The 21,022-nt window shown below is 36.2% G+C and overlaps 1 protein-coding gene across 2 annotated transcripts in view; it reads left to right on the top strand.

Annotated features, from left to right (window-relative positions):
* RUNDC3B (RUN domain containing 3B) overlaps window positions 1-21,022 on the top strand; it is a 138,967-nt gene that overhangs the window by 75,182 nt on the left and 42,763 nt on the right. For both annotated transcript variants that reach the window (XM_007531924.3, XM_060196292.1), the window contains exons 5-8: window positions 2,684-2,773; window positions 10,126-10,206; window positions 12,578-12,746; window positions 19,390-19,547. In XM_007531924.3, coding sequence (XP_007531986.1) covers window positions 2,684-2,773; window positions 10,126-10,206; window positions 12,578-12,746; window positions 19,390-19,547 — 498 coding nt within the window. The remainder of the gene's footprint in view (window positions 1-2,683; window positions 2,774-10,125; window positions 10,207-12,577; window positions 12,747-19,389; window positions 19,548-21,022) is intronic.

Below are 21,022 nucleotides of genomic sequence, written 5' to 3'. Positions count from 1 at the left end.
GGGGTCTTAGAAGCAGAATTTAGAAGCATACCAACAAGCATTATCTTTTTTTGTGAAATCACCAATATTGAATACACTCCTTCCACTTATTTGCTTAACTTTTACTACTCAGGAGGTTTAGTTTCATTTCTTTTGTATCAAAATAAATTCATCTATTTTCAAGGAAATATAAAACAGCTATTTCAAGGCAATCTTCCTGTCATATTTGTTTGTAGCCTTACCTCTGACAGAGAGCAAGAATAAAGAATTGTTGCTATCTATTGTTGTGTACATTTTTTATAATTTAACATTCTTAACTACAACACAAAGTAAATTCGTCTAAATATCTGTTTTTCAAGTAGTACTATTTAATAGAAAATATTCAGAGCATAAGAATTTAGGCTTCCTCCTTGAGCAGTTCATCTGCATAAGCAAGGTCAAATTGCTTTAACTTTTTCTGCCACAGTGGCTCAATGCCTGGGGCTCAATGCCTGCATGCTCCTGGGAGCCTCCCCCCCCCCATTATTCTTTCTTTTCTGATAGAGACAGAAATCAAAAAGGAGAACAAGAAGGGAAATAGAGATCCTGTAGCACTATTGCATCATAGTTTCAAACCAGGAGCTTAAACCTAGATCTGTGTACATAGTAATACATGCACTCTACTGGGTGCATGACTGCGAGGTTCCCTAACCTCTTTTCTTGACAGTACATTTGATACTATGACAGTCAGTTAAACCATGGGCTTTGAATAAGAAGTATAAAAATCTGTACAGATATTTGGTAACTGAACTATTCAAAATTAGTAGTGGGGACCAGATGGTGGCACACCCAGTTGAGCAAACAGGTTATAATTCACAAGACCTAGGTTTAAGCCTCCAGTCCTCACCTGTAGGTAAGGAGCTTTGCATGTGTAAAGCAGTGCTGCTGGAGTCTCTCCTCTATCTTCCCCTTCCCTCTCAATTTCTCTGTCTCTGTCAAACAAATTAATTAATTGACAATAACTTTAAAACTTGATCATGCAGTTATGAGCATATTAGTTTTTTGTTTGTCACCAGCCAACATTGGTCCAGGCTAATTTTTGCAGAGAGAGAGAGAGAAGGAGATATGAGAGCACATGGATAGAGGATGTTCAACCAAAGAATAGTGAGACAGCCATAGTTTTTAAAAGTCTCTCTTAGATGTATTTATATGACATAATAGATTTACATGCATATAGTTCACTGTCTTTTTTTTTTTTTTTAAAGAATTTTACTTATTTGTTTATGAGAAAGATAGGAGGAGAGAGAAAGAACCAGACATTACTCTGGTACATGTGCTGCCAGGGATTGAACTCGGGACCTCATGCTTGAGAATCCAATGCTTTATCCATTGCACCACCTCCTGGACCACCACTGTCTTTTTAAATGATGTAATTTTCACTCTAGTATGTGTTTATTTTTCTCATACTTATTATCATATGCATAATACCTTGAGGTTCTTTAATTTAGTATTTGTGTTCAAGGACTCTTGTTACTATTGTCTATAGCTGTTACTGAATTAACTGCATTTTTTTTCTGAAAGACACCTACCAGATGGCTTTACTTATATGTACAATATAAAGAACTGAGTCACATAAGCTTCTTTAAAAAGAAAAGTAGTTAAACGGTTGCTAAGGCTTTATGAAAACTATGGAACTGTGGTGGCTATCCTTGGGGGGGAATGAGAGAGTTGGAGTGGTGGAGGGGAGGGCATAGAACTCTGGTGGTAGGTACAATGTGAAACTACATTCCTGTAATCGTATGATCTGGTAAACTATTATGAATCACTAATAGAAACAGTAACAGCAACAATGACAACAAAAATAACATTAACCAAAACAAAAGCTCTAGAAAATAAAAAATGGGTATTTTGACTGTGATGGTGCACCCAGTAGAGGACACAGACTACTATGTGTAAGGACTTGAGTTCAGTACTCCCAGTCCTCACCTACAAGGAGGAAACTTTATGAGCAATGAAGCAGTACTATAGGTGCCTTTTTCTCTCTCTTTCTCTCTTTATTATTACCCCTTCCCCTTTCAATTTCTCACTGTTCTCTCAAATAAAAGCAAGTAAGCAAGGAAACAAAAATGGGGGAAAAATGAACATTAAGGGCAGTGTCTTTGTCATGCAGTCATGGAACCCAGCAGTAATCCTCATAGCAAAAAAAAGTATTTCATATTTTATCAGAGAAATAACGAGTTATTTCCTTTTTCATATGCAACCACCTTGGAATGTCCTCTCCACTACTAATATTGGTGATGAATATTAGCATAAATTCCTAATAATGATGCTTTCTTAGTTCTAATTTAGTAAATATCACCTTAAATTACAGAAAAATATGTTTTTGTTCTACACATAGTAAAAAAAGACTACAAACTTTACAAAGAACAATAAATGGCACTAAATTACATTTATATTGCTTTGCTATAGTGGAAGACTGCTAGGTACTCTAGGCCATAGAGTCATGTTTGGGATTATTTTTAAGGAATATAAAAACAATGATTTTGTTATTATGATGGTTAATTTTATTTCCTTAAATATCTGTAAGACTTAGGTGATTCAAGTTATGTTTTTATTTTGGTAAATTAAATAAAATTTAGATCTCATTTGGGTTCTATGTGAATTCTCTAAATGAATTATCAATCTATTTTTATTATTTATAGATTCACCCCTTTTCATTTTTTAGGAGATTTTATGAAGATGGAGCAATTGTCTTGGGTGAAGAAGCAAATATGCTTGCTGGCATGCTGCTTGGACTTAATGCGATTGATTTCAGGTATTTAAATTTCCTCCCATTTAAATTATTATATTTCATAATACTTTCTGTTTTTTTTTCCTTTCAGTTTCCTAAGTAAAGCACATACTTGGATCTTGACATTGTTTTAAATTTTTTATATTTATTTATTTTTCCTTTTGTTGCCCTTGTTTTTTATTGTTATTGTAGTTATTATTGTTGTTGTTATTGATGTCATCATTGTTAGATGGGACAGAGAGAAATGGAGAGAAGAGGGGAAGACAGAAAGTGGGGAGAGAAAGACAGACGCCTCCAGACCCTCTTCACTGTCTGTGAAGCAACTCCCCTGCAGGTGGGGAGCCAGGGGCTTGAACCAGGATCCTTAAGCCTTAAGCTTTGCACCACATGCGCTTAACTCACTACGCTACCGCCGACTCCTGGATATTGACATTTTATGTATGTTATTTTCAAATGACATCAGTTTCCTCTGTTACATTTTTAAGAATTTTTTTTTAATTTACAGTATTTTACAAATGTATAAGGTGTCAGGGGCATAGTATCAAACTCATATATTGTGCGTGTAAATCATTGTACCCCCTGACCAAATTTTTGTGCTTTCCCTACCCCATAACCACCATAGTTCTCATAAAATCATAGAAGCCGTAAATGAGCTAACCCCCCCTTTTTTTTTACAAGTTTATTTACGTTAACCATCTATCTTACTTTTTACATATGCATGCCAGGCTGTACTCCATTGACTATATATCCCATAACTGCTTTATCTGTTCATCTGATATTGAACAGTTAGGTTGCTTCTTCTGTCTATTGTCTATCATAAATAATGTACTTAGGAACATAGGGTGTGCATCATTTGGAATTAATGTTTTCATGTGATTTAGACAGATGCCTATGAATGATATTTCTGGATTATAATGTATTTACATTTTTATTTCTTTTAAGGACTTCCCATGCTGTTTCTCATAAGGGTTATTACATTATTTTTCATTTCTGCTAACACTATACTTGATTTATTTTTATTCTGCATCCTTACTAACACTTACCCTTTGTTGTTTTATTGACAGGACTTTTCACAAGTGTAAAGCAGTGTATTATTGAGACTGTACTTTGTATTTCTCTAGTGGTGTATGATGTAGAGCTTTTTTTTTTTTCATATGTCTGGGGGCCATATAAATATCTTCTTTAGAAGACTCTTCAGATTTTTTTTCTACCTTTTAAATTGGGTTACATCTTATTTGTAATTTTTTATATCAATCCCTTGTCAGGTGTGGCATGTGTAAGTATCTTCTCCCAATTGTTTGTTTGCCTTTTTCATCCTAGTGACAGTTTCTTTGGTTGGTAGAAACTTTTTAATCTGCTGCCATTTCATTTTTTATTCTTACTTTAGTTTCCTTTGCCTGTGTGATTCTCTAAAAATATCTGTTAAGGTCTTGAAATGGTAATAATACCTAAAACTAAACATATAGATTTGATGAAATGTCTATCAAAATCCCAACATCATACTTCAGTGAAATTGAACAATCCTAAAATGTGTCAAGTCACAAGCAGCCTAAGCAATTCTTGAGAAAAAGGAACAAAAATTAAAGGCATTATGTTCTCTGATTTCCAACTATCTTACAAAGCAATGATAATTAAAACTGTGTGCTTTTGAAGTAAACATGTGATCTCATAGCAATCGTTCAGAAATAGAGAGCCCAGTAATATAACTACACACATATGGAAACTTAATATGTGAGAAAGAAGCCAAATCATACAATGGGAAAAGAAACCCTATTCAACAAACAGTATGTAACACCGTGCACCAAAATTAACTGAGAAAACTTGTATACTAGACCTGAAACTATAAAACACATAGAAGAAAATACAGGTGAAACATTTTAGGTATTAGTACCATTTCAACAATATTTAATCTTCTAATCCTTGTCTTGCCTTTCTTTGTATTTTCTTTATTTTCCTTTAACAGTGTCATATAGTTTATGTTGTAAAGTCCTGTCACCTCTTTGCTAGTTCTTAGTCTGAGGTATTTTCTCTTTTTCATTTCAGTTATGAATGGTACTGCTTCCTTCAACTCCTTTTCCTCTGGCTTACAGAAATGCCACAAATCTATATTGATTTTGAATCCTTTCACTTTACTAAATGGATTGAAAATTTTTAAGTTTTTTAATGGGTTTTCTATATATTTAGTTCCCTAACTAGATTTTCTCTCAGATAAATTTCAGCTTAGAAATAACTGAAAGTCTGCCTCTCTAGTTTGAACAACAAGGTAACCTATACTATGCTCTAATAAGATAAAAATATATATACTCTGGTAGTATTGAAAAAAAAATTGGGTCTTACCTGTTGGTATTTTTCAGTTGTTTATTTGATAGAGAGACAGATCAGAGCATTGGTCCTTTATCTGTGAGGTTCTATTTGTTTTTGTCTTTCTTGCTTTTATGCAATAATAGAAATGGAACCTAGGATCTTATACATTCAAGACTTGTCCTCTGCTGCTGAGCCTACCTCTCCAGCCAGCAGCCTCTGCTTAAAACTGAAAAGAAATACACTAGGCAAGAGAGAGAGCATAATGGTAATATTATGGGAGATAGCCAAAAGACTTTAATGCTTGGAGCTCCAAGGTTCCAGACCTGAATTCAGCACCTGGCATCAGCATATGCCAGAGCTAAGCAGTGCTTTGGTGAGAGAAAGGAAGGGAAGGGAGGGAATCTGTTATCTTATATATTAAACTCCTCATAGGACACCCATTGTTTATTGTATTGTGTATCTAGAATATACCAAAATATTGTTAATACATTTTTAAATTTTTACTTTATTTTCTTTATTTTCCCTTTTATTGCCCTTTTTATTGTTGTTGTAATTATAATTGTTATTATTGATGTCGTCGTTGTTAGATAGGACAGAGAGAAATGGAGAGAGGAGGGGAAGACAGAGGGGGAAAGAAAAATAGACACCAGCAGACCTGCTTCACTGCCTGTGAAGCGACTCCCCTGCAGGTGGGAGCCAGGCTGGAACCGGGATCCTTACATTGGTCCTTACGCTTTGCGCCACGTGTGCTTAACCTGCTGTGCTACTGCCCAACTCCCATTAATACATGTTTTTCCTACCAACAATATAAATTTATTTTAGACAAATATTATAGATACTACAGTGGACAGTGTAAGTATTTTTTTAAAATATTTTTTCAAATAAGTTTTTAATTGATTCAATTTTTTTTTGAGATTATCACTATATTTATTCATCCATTTTACTCTATGCCTAAGATATAACATTCCAAATTTTGGGCTTCCTGATATTTATAAGTGAGCTTTCACCCTGACAGATTTTTTTTTTTTTAATAAAATGGAAATATCGACAAAACCATAGGATAAGAGGGGTACATTCCACACAGTTCCCACCACCAGAACTCTGTATCCAATCCCGTCCCTTGATAGCTTTTCTATTCTTTATCCTTCTGGGAGTATGGACCCCAGATCATTATGGGGTGCAGAAGGTGGGAGGTCAGGTTTCTGTAATTGCTTCCCTGCTAATTGGCAAGTCAATCCATACTCCCAGCTTCTCTCTTCTGATTCAAGATTTTACATTTCCTAAAAGCAAAGAGTCTGACTCTATAGTTAGAACACAAACATGAGTTAAGAAAGTGTTATCTTTTTATTAAAATGTATCACTTAGAAATGGAAGTATGGGGAATCGGGCAGCGGGTTAAGCGCATGTGGTGCAAAGCACAGGGACCAGCATAAGGATCCTGGTTTGAGCCCCCGGCTCCCAACCTGCAGGGGAGTTGCTTCACAGGCGGTGAAGCAGGTCTGCAGGTGTCTTATCTTTCTCTCCCCCATCTGTCTTCCCCTCCCCTCTCCATTTCTTTCTGTCCTATCCAACAACAACAACATCAATAATAACTACAACAATAAAACAACAAGGACAACAAAAGGGAATAAATAAATAAATATTAAAAAAAAAGAATCCAGGTTCAAGCCCCCGGATCCCCACCTGCAGGGGAGTCGCTTCACAGGTGGTGAAGCAGGTCTGCAGGTGTCTTTCTCTCCCCCTCTCTGTCTTCCCCTCCTCTCTCCATTTCTCTGTCCTATCTAACAATGACGACATCAATAACAACAATAAAAAAACAAGGGCAACAAAAGGGAAAATAAATAAATATAAAACATTTATAAAAGGAATCTTAAAAAATATAAGTATGTTAACAAAGTAAGTATAAAATTATACAAAATCAGGCGGAGGGGTAGATAGCACAATGGTTATGCAATGAGATTCTCATGCCTGAGGCTCTAAAGTTCCAGGTTCAATCCCCCACAACACCATAAGCCAGAGCTGAGCAGTGCCCTGGGAAAGGAAGGAAGGAAGGAAGGAAGGAAGGAAGGAAGGAAGACAAAATCTGTCTTAAGTTTTAAATTTAAAGATAATATTGTTTACAGATGGGGGGAGATTCAACAAACAGCATATTCCTTAAAAAGGTAACCTCCGGGGAGTCGGGCGGTAGCACATCAGGTTAAGCGCATATGGCGCAAAGCGCAAGGAGGAGCGTAAGGATCCCGTTCGGGGCCGGCTCCCCACCTGCAGGGGAAGCAGGTCTGCAGGTGTCTATCTTTCTCTCCCCCTCTCTCTTCCCCTCCTCTGTCCATTTCTCTGTTCTATCCAACAATGACAACATCATCGATAATGATAATAACTACAACAATAAAACAACAAGGGCAACAAAAAGGAATAAATAAATATTTTTAAAAAGGGGACATTAAAAAAATTTTTTTTTAATTTAAGAAAAAAGTGACCTCCATAGGTCTCAGTCCTAGAAATAGAATATGCCAGAGCATTGTTTTGGTCTCATTCTCTTTCCTCTCTTACATGCACATAGACGAGATGGGATACGGAACTCGTAGTGGGAATTATATGGAATTGTTTCCCTCTTATCCCACAGTCTTGTTAATCATTATTAAATCACTAATAAAAATAATTAAATAATTGAGGGCGGGTGGTAGCACAGAAGGTTAAATGCACATAGTGCAAAGCACAAGGACTGGCATAAGGATCCCAGTTCGAGCCCCTGGCTCCCCACCTGCAGGGGAGTCATTTCACAAGTGGTGAAGCAGGTCTGCAGGTGTCTGTTTTTCTCTCCCCCTTTCCGTCTTCCCCTCCTCTCTAGATTTCTCTCTGTCCTATCCAATAATAATGACAGCAATAACAACAATAATAACAACAACAGCAATAAACAACAAGGGCAACAAAAGGGAAAAAATAGCCTCCAGGAGCAGTGGATTCATAGTGCAGGCATGGAGCCCCAGCAATAACCCTGGAGGCAATAATAATAATAATAATAATTAATAAATAAATTTTTAGAAGTAATTTATATTTTCTTTATTTATTTCAATGAGAGAAACACACAGAAAGAGTTGCAAGAGCACTGCTCACTTCTGGTTTCTGGTGATGCTGGAGAATTGAGCCTGGAACTTTAGAACTTATGGCATGAAAGTATTTTGCTCGCTCCTTAGCCCAGTAAACAAGTAGGCTTTGAAATAATAATGCCCATTTCCACAAAAGTTTTCTAGTAAATTGATTTCTTTTAAAAATTATTTCATGTGATAAGTAAAACTTCCCTTTAGTTAAGAGCTAATAAAGTAATATTAAGTTAGTGAAATTACTTAGGACAAACATGATATATGCAATATGGAGACTGACATTCTTATTCCTCTGTAAGTGTTAAACTTTTTGCATGGCATACTCTTGGCTCTAAATCCTTTACAGACTTTTTTTCTTTTTTTTTGGCCAGAAATCTGCGATAGGGTTACTGAGTTGATGGACTAAAAGATGTAGAATTTCTATACTGGCTTCGTGAAACTGGTGGTGACTTGATACACATCATTTAGCCTATTAACATTACCATGGGACATTAAAAAGATTAAGTGTTTATGTATCACATTAAAATCATGAGATCATTTCTTTCGCCTCATCTTGGATAGCACTTGAAGGTGAGATAAGTCAAAAGGAGAAAGGTTAATACCAGATGATCTCACTTATAGGTGGAATTTATGAACAAGGAAAGAGGGAAACCACAAGATGGAGCTTAGACTTAGTATGGTGAGCCAAAGCAAATTACTCTGGGAGAAGAAGGAACAGAAGAGGGTAAAGAGGTCATTGGGATCTAGGTACAAGAGGGTGAAAAAGGACCTAAGTTGAGCATGGGAATATTTCATAGGTACCTATAATTATAGAAAGATGAGAAATTGTATCCATGTGACAACAGCTTTACTGTAAATAACTATAAGTAAAATAAAATGATTTTTAAAAAAGATTGACTGGACATTAGATTTTGCTCATTGTTTTGGAGGTTTAAGATTTTCACCTATTCAAAATTTTTAGAAAACCCTCATTTTCTAATAGGACTTTTTTGAGATAATATTTTGTTTTTATTTCTTTATTATTTACTTATTCCATTTTTTGCCCTTGTTTTATTGTTGTAGTTATTATGGTTGTTACTGATGTCGTCATTGTAGGATAGGACAGAGAGAAATGGAGAGAGGAGGGGAAGACAGAGAGGGGAGAGAAAGATAGACACCTGCAGACCTGCTTCACCTCCTGTGAAGCGACTCCCCCTCAGATGAGTAGCCAGGGGCTCGAACCAGGATCCTTATGCTGGTCCTTGTGCTTTGCACCACGTGCGTTTAACCCACTGCGCTACCGCCCGACTCCCAAGATACTTAATGTTTATACCTAACCATGAATTATTGTTCATTAGAAGATTTATAGTTGGTGTTAAAAGTTCATTAAAGACTAAAATAGTCTCAAATGAATAATCAATGAACAGATTTCAGAATACTTTTTCAGTGTATGCTTATATAGCATTTTTTTTTCTACCATAACTATCATTGGTACTATACACCTGCATTCCATTCCTGCTAAATTCCACCATTCCACCATTCCTACCAAACTTTTTTAAAACAAAGGGAGGGAGGGAGGGAGAAAGAAGACAGAGAGAAAGGAGAGAAGAAAGGCGAAAAGAAATGAGAAACTAGATTCCTCTTCCACACATGAAGCTTCTCCCATGCAAGTGATTCCATATGGTGACCAGGAGCTGAAAACCAGGTTGTCATATATGGTAAAATACACATTTTTCCAGGTGATCTCTTCTATCTTTTATCTTTCTATCTCTTGGTCCTCTCATATATATTTATATTAATTTGTACAATACTTTGTCATTGATCATGAAGACAGAAACCACTGCAGTGTTTATTTGTAACAAATTATAATCACAAAAATTTTACCTGCAGTTTAATAATGCAGCAAGCATTTCTAACAAGAGATGCTTACTGCACTTTATCCTCTAAAAATGCTTATGTACTCATTGAAATATTTATTGTTTGTTATCTTAGCTTCTGCCTAAAAGGAGAAGGATTGGATGGCAATTTTCCTGCTGTAATAGACTACACACCATATTTGAAGTTTACACAAAGGTATCCGACAATTTGAGAGATGTTATTAAAAGTTTAATTTATCATTAAATGTCTTATACAGTATATTCATATAAATATATCATTTTTATAAGACATCTATTTCAATAGCAGAAATCATTTAAGAATATAAACTTCAAGGGGCCTGGAGGTGGCACCCCTGGTTGAGTGTACATGTCATCATGCACAAGGACCCAGGTTCGAACTTCCTCTGTCCTCTTAAATAAAAATAGAAAAAAAATATAAACTTCAATTGCATTTTTAGAATTTATTTAAACAAATACTTGTTACATAATTGCAAATCCAGAACAAATACAGGTTTTTTTAAAGAACATGATTTTTGTTATTTCACTCCTGCTTACTTTGAGTTTCTGTTCTTTTTCTAAATCCTTCATGTGTAAAGTCAGGTTATTTATTTGAGTTTTTTCTCCTTTCCTAATGTGTTCCTGTATGGTTATAAATTCCCCTCTTAGTAATGCTTTAGCCTGGTCTCAAAAATTCTGATAGACTGTGTATTCATTTTCATTTGTTTCCAGACACATTTTAACTTCTTTTACTTTCTCTTTTACTCAGGAGTTACTGAGTAGTGTACTGATAAGTTTCCAGTTTGGGGGACTTCCTTTACTTTTCTATTTATTTCTGAATATTAGTTTAATTCCATTGTGGTTTGAGAAGATGGTTGGAATTATTTTAATGTGCCTGAATTTATTGAGACTGTTTTTGTAGCCTAGCGTTTGTATTATGTGGATTTGAGAAGAAAGGATAGTCCACTTTCATGGGCGATATCTGAACAACTCTAGTAGGTCTAACCTGTCCATCCCTTTATTTAATTCTCTTTTTTCTTTATAATTTTTTTGTCTGGTTGATCTGTATATTTGAGAGAGTGGGGAGTTAAAGTCTCCTACTATCATTTTATTGCTATCAATGTACTTTCTCAGGTATCTCAGTAACTGCTTGCATATTTTGCAGCCCATTCATTTGGAGCATAGTTGCTGTGAGTTCCTCTTGGTTGTCTGATCCCCTGAGCAGTATATACTGCCCATCCTTATCTTTTATTGCTTTAATAATTTTGAAGTCATTGATATTATATATGATTGTGGCTATTTCTGCTTTTTTTTTTTAAGGTTCTTTGGCTTGTATAATAGTTTTATATCCTTTTACCTTGAGCCTATTTTTGTTCTTTCAGGTCAGGTACATCTCATACAGGCAGCATATTGTTTTGTTTATTGATGTATATTCCTACTCTGTGCCTTTTGATGAGTGAGTTCAGAACTTTAACATTTAGTGAAATTATAGATTCGTGTGTGTGTGTGTGTGTGTGTAAGAGTCCATTTAGAATTTCTTGTAAAGCTGGTTTAGTTGTAACTGATTTTTTTAGTTGTGACTTTTTATGAGAATATTTTTATCTCTCCACCCATTCTAAATGAAAGCCTCGCAGGATATAATATTCTTGGTTGGAATCCTTCCTCATTTAGCACTCTGCAGATATCTTACCATTTGCCTCTGGCTTTTAAAGTTTCTGTTAAGAAATCTGTAGATTGCCATATGGATTTATCTTTTATATGTTACTTGGTTTTTTTTCTCTTGCTTCTTTTAGTATCTTTTAAAAAAAATTTTGCCAATTTAATTATGATATTCTGGATTGATGCTGCTTGATATTCTCTCTTTTTAAAAAACTATTTTTAACTTTATTTATTTACTTACTATTGGATAGAGACAGAGAGAAATCGAAATGGGAAATGAAATGAGAAAGAGAGGGAAAGGGACAGAGACACTTGCAGCTCTGCTTCATCATTCATGAAGCTTTCCCCCTGCAGGTGGGAACCAGGAGTTTGAACCTGGGTCTTTGTGCATTGTATTGTATGCGCTTAATCAGGTACGCCACCACCTAGTCCTCTGTTTGATATTCTCTGAGATTCCTGTATCTTTATAAATTTACTCTCTTTTATTTGGGGGAAGTTATCTATCATTTCATCTGCATGTGTTTTTCCCCTGTCTCTTCTTCTCTTTTTGGTAGACTGATGATTCTTAAACCTAAAACAGTGAAAAGAATTTTTCCTTGCAGATCTAGGGTTTCTCATAATCTCTGGAAATCTATTCTCTCTCCTTAGGACACTATTATACGTTTTATGTTGATTCCTTGTTGTATAAACCTTTCAAATTTCTGTAATATCTCTACATTTGACTTTGTAAGAAGGAATCAGCAGTCAATGTCTATATATTCTTACTGTTGTAAATGTATATTTTTTAATTTGCTTACTAGCAACTAACAAATGTAGCTTTATGGTGGTCAGATGGAGGTGCACCTGGTTGAGCATACACTTTATAAATGTAGCTTTATTTGTCTGTTTGTTTCAAATGTTAATTTTCCCAGTTCTGATAGTATCAGCAGTGATGAAGAAGAGCTGAGGACTTTGGGAAGCAGTGGTAGTGAAAGCAGCACTCCTGAGAATGTTGGACCTCCTTTCATCACAGATGACAATAGTTGGTTCAACAAATGTAAAAGAGTTAAACAGAAGTATCAACTAACCTTGGAACAGAAGGTATTTATCTGTTGTCAAACTTATTTATTTATTTTCCTTTATTTGGGGATTAATGTTTTACAGTCAACAGTAAGTACAATAGTTTGTACATGCATAACATTTCTCAGTTTTCTGCATAACAATACAGCCCCCACTAGGTCCTCTGTCTTCTTTTTCCAGGACCTGTATTCTCCCCACTACCCACCCCAGAGTCTTTTACTTTGGTGCAATACACCAACTCCAGTCCAAGTTCTGCTTAGTGTTTTCTCTTTTTGTTTTTCAACTTCTGCTGCCTGTGAGTGAGATCATCCCATATTCATCCTTTACTTTTGTTCTTAAACTCTTCTCCTCAGTTGAAAATCAAAGATTTAGCAGCATTTTCTTTATCAAAGTTTTATAATTTTATATTCTAGTCTAAAAAGATATTAATTCATCAGTATGAAGTTGTAATTACACTGAGCCTTTCACTTCCTATGAGTAATTATACTAAAGAGCATTTAGAATGTGAAAATGTAGTGATTGCTGATAAAATTTGATATATATGTGACTTTTAATCAGGTATTCTAGCAGTTCTTGTGTATTGACCGCTGTTGTAGGCAAATTGGAGCAAGTTACTAAAAAGGAAAATAAAGTACATTAACTAGAAGAGCAATGACCTCTTTTTCCCTCTGTATTATTTCTCTCTACTTTTCCTTAAAATGTTTTTATTATCTTTATTTATTTAGATAGAAACAGCCAGAAATCAAGAAGGTAGGAGGAGGGAGAGAGAAAGAGAGACATCTGCAGCACAGCTTCATCACTCACAAAGCTTTCTCCCTACAGGTGAGGACTGGGAGCTCAAACCTGGTTCCTTGCACATTGTAACATGTTTGCTCAACCAAGTGCACCACCCAGCCTCTCTACTTTTCATTAAAAAAATATCATTGTTTGGGAGTCAGGCGGTGGCACAGTGGGTTAAGCGCAGGTGGCGCAAAGCGCAAGGACCGGCATAAGGATCCCGGTTCGAACCCCGGCTCCCCACCTGCAGGGGAGTCGCTTCACAGGCGGTGAAGCAGGTCTGCAGGTGTCTATCTTTCTCTCCTCCTCTCTGTCTTCCCCTCCTCTCTCCATTTCTCTCTGTCCTATCCAACAACAATGGCATCAATAACTACAACAATAAAACAACAAGAGCAACAAAAGGGAATAAATAAAATAAATATTAAAAAAAATATATCATTGTTCATAGAATAGAATTTGTGATAGAACTAATGGAAGTTCTTAAAGCTGGAAGAGATTGGAATTATAGTAGTCTACCCCTTGTGTGCATAATAGAACTGAAACTTTTTTTTCCTTTTTGTTGGTCATCATGGGGCTTCAGTGTTCCAGGCCAACTATTCTAGACTGAAAGAAAGAGAGATAGAGAAGAGACATACAGAAAGAAAGACACCACAGCACCAACGCTTCCCTCAATGTGGTAGGGGTCAGGTTCTAACTTGGGTTGTGCCTATGACATAGTAAGCACACTATCCCAGTGAGGAAACTAAATAATTAACAGGGTTAGAAAGGGTGACAGATGATATTTGAATAGAGCCTTTTTCAATCTTTTTATCATACTGAAGGAGCATACACATTTTTTTTTTAAATAAAGCATCTGTGCCTTGCAGTTGCTGTACCACTGCTGAGTGACTTCCTTTGGGCTAATTTTTTATTATTTTATTATTTATTTATTTTTATAATTTTATTTACAAAATAGAAACACTGACAAGACAATAGGATAAGAGGGGTACAGTTCCACACAATTCCCACCACCAGAACTCTGTATCCCATCCCCTCCCCTGATAGCTTTCCTATTCTTTAACCCTCTGGGAGTATGGACCCAGGACCATTATGGGGTATAGAAGGTGGAAGGTCTGGCTTCTTTAATTGCTTCCCTGCTGAACATGGATGTTGTTGATCCATACTCCCAGCCTGTCTCTCTCTTTCCCTGCTAGGGTGGGGCTCTGGGGAAGTGGGACTCTAGGGCATATTGGTGGGGTTGTCTGCCCAGGCAAGTCCAGTTGGCATCATGTTAACATCTGGAACCTAGCAGCTAAAAAAAAGTTAAGATATAAAGCAGAACAAATTGGTGACTAATCATGAACCTAAAGGTAGGAATATTGCAGATGAGATTTGGGGTCTCCGTTTTGGAAAAAGATAGTAGGTCTATTTTGGGTATATTCCAACGGGCCCATGCCTTTACTAGTTTTTGCCGGAGCCTGACATCTGATATGTAGGTGGACCCAAGTTATTGTCTAGGGAATCATGTCATGGCTGGAAAAAGGGCTAGAAAGCTGGATTAGGGAACAGAGTAGCTCCCAAATATGGGAAAAGTGTATAAATATTGTTAAAGGTAAACCCCCTTGATTTGATCTGGGGTCCATTGGGCAGATTTTTTATTATTTTAGATGGGGAGAGAAGAGTTAGGGAGAGACAGAGAGACACCACAACATGGCTTTACAATCCGTGGAGCTCCCTCTGTTGTTGTCCATGTTCCAGGGTTTGAACATAACACCTCCTGCATAGCAAGTCATGAATTCTACTAGGTGAATATCTTCTGGTCCTAGGGCATACAAATTTTAAACTGTGCATAGCAGTTTCCAAAATGCAATTAACAGAAGTAGAGTATATAATTTCCAAACTAATAGTGAGAAAAAGTAAGAAGAATTTGACTGTTACACTAGAAAGAAATAAGAAAGATAAGAGTGATAAGAAATGAACGCATAGGGAGTCAGGTGGTAGTGCAGTGGATTAAGCACAGGCGGTGCAAAGCGCAAGGACTGACGTAGACGACGTAAGGATCCTGGTTCAAGCCCCTGGCTCCCCACCTGCAGGGGAGTCACTCCACAGGCGGTGAAGCAGGTCTGCAGGTGTCTGTCTTTCTCTCCCCCTCTCTGTCTTCCCCTCCTCTCTCCATTTCTCTCTGTCCTATCCATGACAACAATAATAACTACAACAACAATGAAAAACAACAAGGGCAACAAAAGGGAATAAATAAATAAAATAAACATTAAAAAAAAAGAAATGAGCACACACAAACACATCTCAATACAATAGAGTCAACCTCATAGGAGTAAATAGCATTCACTCACCAGTTAAGACAAAACTCTTAAACATAGTTGTTAAATCATTCATTTTAGTAACCAATGGCCTGTAAGAAACACAATAAATATAATAACACAGAGAAGTAATACTAGGAGTATAAAACTGAGTAGGTGAATAATAAATAAAGTAATTCTAGGGATCAGGTAGTGGCACATTGGTTGAATGGTCACATTTCCATGTGCAGGATCACAGGTTCAAGCCCTGCTCGCCACCACTACCAGTGAAGTAGTGCTGCAGTTGTTTTACTTTCTCCCTTTCTACTTCCCCTCCTCTCTGAATTTCTCTCTGTCCTATCAAATATAAGAAAAATAAAATGAGGGCAGGGGTAGATAGCATAATGGTATGCAAAGAGGCTCTCCTGCCTGAGCCTCCAAAGTCCCAGGTTGAATCCCCCACACCACCATAAGCCAGAGCTGGGAAGTGCTCTGGTGTTCTCTCTCTCTCTCTGTCTCTCTCTCTGCATCTCTCTCAAAAATAAAATAAGTAAGGGGCCAGGAGGTGGCGCACCTGGTTAAACACATATACTACAGTACACAAGGACCTAGGTTCAAGCCCCTGGTCCCCACCTGCAGGGGGAAAGCTTCGTGAGTGGTAAAGCAGGGCTGCAGGTATCTCGCTGTCTCTCTCCATCTCCACCTCCCCTCCCCTCTCAATTTCTGTCTCTACCCAATAATAAATAAATAAATAAAATAATAATAAACTAAATTAAATATTTTTAAAAAGAAACAACACAATCATATTTAAAAAAAGAAAATGAATTTTTTTTTCAATTTCATATGAACATCATTTTAATGTAGACATTAAGGCAGACACACTGGTAATACAAAAAGTAAAGCACAGGGTCTCAGCTAGTAAAGTATTTGCTTTTCTAGGCACAAGGACCTGGATCTTTGCCCTGACACTATGTGGAAGCACTGTGAATAGCACTGGGGCTCTAAGGGTGGTAGATCAGTGCACTGATGTCATTCTCTTCTCTCTTTCCTCTCCCCTCTTCCCTCTATCCCCTCCCACTGCCCTCTCTCACTCCCTCCCCCCTTTCCCTCCCCTTCACCCCTCCCTTTCCCTCTCTCTCTCTAGGCCCGGAATTCATTTGCCAGTGTTGCCTTATAAAATAAATAAATAGGGAGTCAGGGATAGTGCAGTGGGTTAAGCGCAGGTGGTGCAAAAGTGTGAAGACAAGCTTAATGATACCGGTTCAAGCCTCTGGCTCCCCACCTGCAGGGAAGTCGCTTCACAAGTGAAGCAGGTCTGCAGGTGTCTATCTTTCTCTCCTCCTCTCTATCTTCCCCCTCCTCTCTCTACTTCTCTCTGTCCTATCCAACAACAACAATAACTAAAACAATAAAACAACAAGGGCAACAAAAGGGAATAAATGCTAAAATAATAAGAATAATGCCTATTAAGACTAAAAAATGCATTGTCTATTTAAAAAAGAAATGGATGGGAGCCTGTAACAGTACTGAATTTATGTGCATTTAACATCTAACCTTAAAAACATTATACAAGAATATTACATTTTAAATTTCATTATTAGTGTATATGAAGAAAATGTATTTTTTGGCAGCGTGGAAGCTGGCACAGTGGGTAAAGTGTTGGAATCTCAAGTATGAGGACCTGAGTTCGATCATCAGCATTGTTTATGTCAGAATGATGTTCTGAATTAATAAATAAATCTTTTAAAAAACAAAGCAGGGAGTCGGGCGGAGCGCAGTGGGTTAAGCACATGTATGGATCCTGGTTGGAGCCCATCTGCAGGGGGTCGCTTCAGGGGCAGTGAAGCAGATCTGCAAGTGTCTATCTTTCCCCCTCTCTCCATTTCTCTCTTGATGTCAGCAACAATAACAACAATAATAACTACAACAACAATAAAACAAGGTCAACAAAAGGGGAAATAAATAAAAAAGAGAGTGTACCCCCTTTGGGGAATTAAAAGCAAAAGTATAAAAGAATTAATAGAATATTCAGGAGAAATGAATAATTTCATAATTAGAGTAGGACATTTTATCATCTTCCAAATAATATAGATTGGACAAAAATAGGGTGTATTAAACATGTACAATATATTAATAAGCTTAACCTAAAATATGTTATACTCTAAAAATTAGAATGTACATTCCTTTTAAGCACACATATGAAGGCCATTTCATTATTATGGGGCAACTAGATCACATAAAAATTGCACATAGATATCAAAACCTTGGGAGTTGGGCAGTAGCGTGGGTTAAGTGCACGTGGTGCAAGCACATGGTGCAAGCACATGGCGCAAAGCGCAAGGACCAGCAGAAGGATCCCAGTTTGAGCCTCTGGCTCCCCACCTGCTGGGGAGTCGCTTCACAAGAGGTGAAGCAGGTCTGCAGGTGTTTGTTTATCTTTCTCTCCCCGTCTCTGTCTTCCTTTCCTCTCTTCATTTCTCTGTCCTGTCCTACAACGACAACAACAACAATAATATCTACAACAACAAAACAACAAGGGCAATGAAAGGGAATAAATAAATAAATGTTAAAAAAATATCAAAACCTTATAGTGATTACAACCCAATAAACTTAAATTTTAAAAAATTTGCTAATATCCATAGACCAAAATAGTTTTTTTAAAAAAAATAATAAAGGTTTCTAACCTGTGTAACATACTATTCCTACCACTATACCTATGTTGATTTAATACTTCCAACTAGAAACTGATTATTTCAACTTTTTTCAGATGATGAAACTGTGTTAACAGAGATTAAGTTACATGAAGCTACTTGGCTGACCTACAATATGTGTGGATTATAACAATGACACTCTGCAATCCCTAAGATTCTGGGCAGTTTTTTTCAATTGAACATCTGTAATTAGGTCTCTATATTGAAACTATGAAATATGTGGAGTATCACTGGTATGCAGTTTAGAAACTGTAATTTAAACTATGTTTTTAATTATGAATATATTTTATTGAACTCTAGATAGTATGGAAAATATATTAATTTTTGTATTCAATTAAAATATTTCATTTATGCTTTATTAGTGATACTTTAAAATTGTTTATTTACAATAAAGGTAAGAATTATGTTTAAGCTAATCAGTATTGAATCCAGGGAGATAGTATGCTAAATATGTACTATCTCAAATAAATTTTTTTTAATTATATTTATTTTCCCTCTTGTTGCCCTTGTTTTTATTGTTGCTATTGTCACTGTTGGATAGGACAGAGAGAAATGGAGAGAGAAGGGGAAGACGGGGGAGAGAAAGATAGACACTTGCAGACCTGCTTCACCGCCTGTGAAGCGACTCCCCTGCAGGTGGGGAGCTGGGGGCTCTAATTGGGATCTTTACACCGGTCCTTGCACTTTGCACCACGTGCGCTTAACCCGCTGCGCTACGGCCCGACTCCCTCAAATAAATATATTAAGAAATAAATTATTCACCGTGTCATATCTATATGTATATGTGTCATATATAGATATATATGAATGTGTATCTCACATATAGATATGCATTCATGTGTATGAATATATATATTATAAATGTGCAGTTGCTTTATTTTGGTGATACTTTGTTTCTAGGGTTATCTTGAAGAACTCTTAAGACTTCGAGAGAACCAGCTGTCTGAATCTGTCTCCCAAAACAAAATACTGCTTCAAAGGATTGAAGATTCAGACTTGGCCCATAAATTGGAAAAGGAACAATTGGAATATATAATAGTGGAACTTCAAGATCAGTTGTAAGTGAGATGCTTTTGGAAATATTTCAGTGGGATATAAACAGAAGTGAATATCATATCTTGACATTGAATTTATTGTATTAGTTTCCCATAGAAAGACTTTCTTTAACATAAGAAGCTATCGGTGTACATTCAAGCACAGGCCCCTTAACTGTCAATATTCATATAACTTGTACTAATCATATCACTTTGTCAAATTTGATTTTACCCATTCTTTACAGTGAAAATCTTCTCACATTACTTTTTTACTTCCTTCTATAGAATAGTTTTTAATGTTTTATTTTGAAGTAATGGTAAACTTCCAGGTTTTCTAGGAAAATACAAAGATTTTTCTGATGCCTGTTCCTAGAGTTGCCAATTTTCAACATTTTGCCACATTTGGCATATAATTGTCCTCACTTGCACATGTTCTATTCCTATTTACCCCCATAATACTTCACTTGTGTCTTCCCTAATTATAAGCAGTCTGTCATATAACCATAGGGCCTATATCAACTAAAGAAATTTAAATTGATAGAATATTTTTTACTTTATATGTCATTTATATTTCACTTTTGTCAATTTCCAAATAATACCTTTATTGCACTTTTGTTTTTCTAATACAGGTGGCAAACTAGTATCCTATTTTGCATTTCATTGTCAGTCTCTTCAGCCACTTTTAACTTCATTTTTCAGTCATTGTCTTGCATGGGATTATCATATATGAAGAATATAGACAACTTATTTCATAAAATATTCCCTCACTTTTGTATATATATAATGAGCTCAATCATTTTTAGTTAGGATGTATCATTAGCGGCTTGTCCTCAAGGTACATACCACGATGTTCTGGAAATCTACTTTTATTAGTGATAGTAATTCTAATCATTTGATTAATATGGTTTGCTTTTTTTGTGTAGTTGCTGTTGTTTCTTTTGTATTTAACTTGTAAATGATAAGGAACTTTGTGACTAAGTAAACATAAAGTATTTTTAAGATCAAAAGTTTTAAGGAATATGCAGATTTAATGTGTTTTAGAACTTTGTCTCTTGATAAAAAGAATTATGTTCACATATTGTTCCTTATATTTTTTTGATATTTTAAGGAGAGTTTAGGGGCCAGGAGGTAGCTCATCTGAGAGAGCCACATACATTCCCATGTGTGAGTCTATGACTTTGAGCCTTGCTACCACATGGAAGCACCATGAAAGGTACTGGGGTCACTGTGTGGATGGTAGAGGTGGTACTGTGGGATTTTTCCTCTGTCTGTCTCTCCATCTCACTCTTTTACTGTCTCCCTCTCAAAAAATAAAAAGTGGAAACTGATTTGAGCACACCACTCAGTAGTATCATGCATGTGCAAGAGCATGTGTTCTTTCCCTGATACTGCAAATACATAATACAAAGGACACTGATTACTTGTCTAAATAATTTAATTTTTAAATAATGATGAAATTAATTTTTATTTTATCAAAAATATTTTAGGGAGTCAACTTT

The sequence above is a fragment of the Erinaceus europaeus genome, chromosome 8, assembly GCF_950295315.1.
Source record: "Erinaceus europaeus chromosome 8, mEriEur2.1, whole genome shotgun sequence".
Classification (NCBI taxonomy): domain Eukaryota; kingdom Metazoa; phylum Chordata; class Mammalia; order Eulipotyphla; family Erinaceidae; genus Erinaceus; species Erinaceus europaeus.
This window is presented reverse-complemented; position numbering and strand designations above follow the sequence as displayed.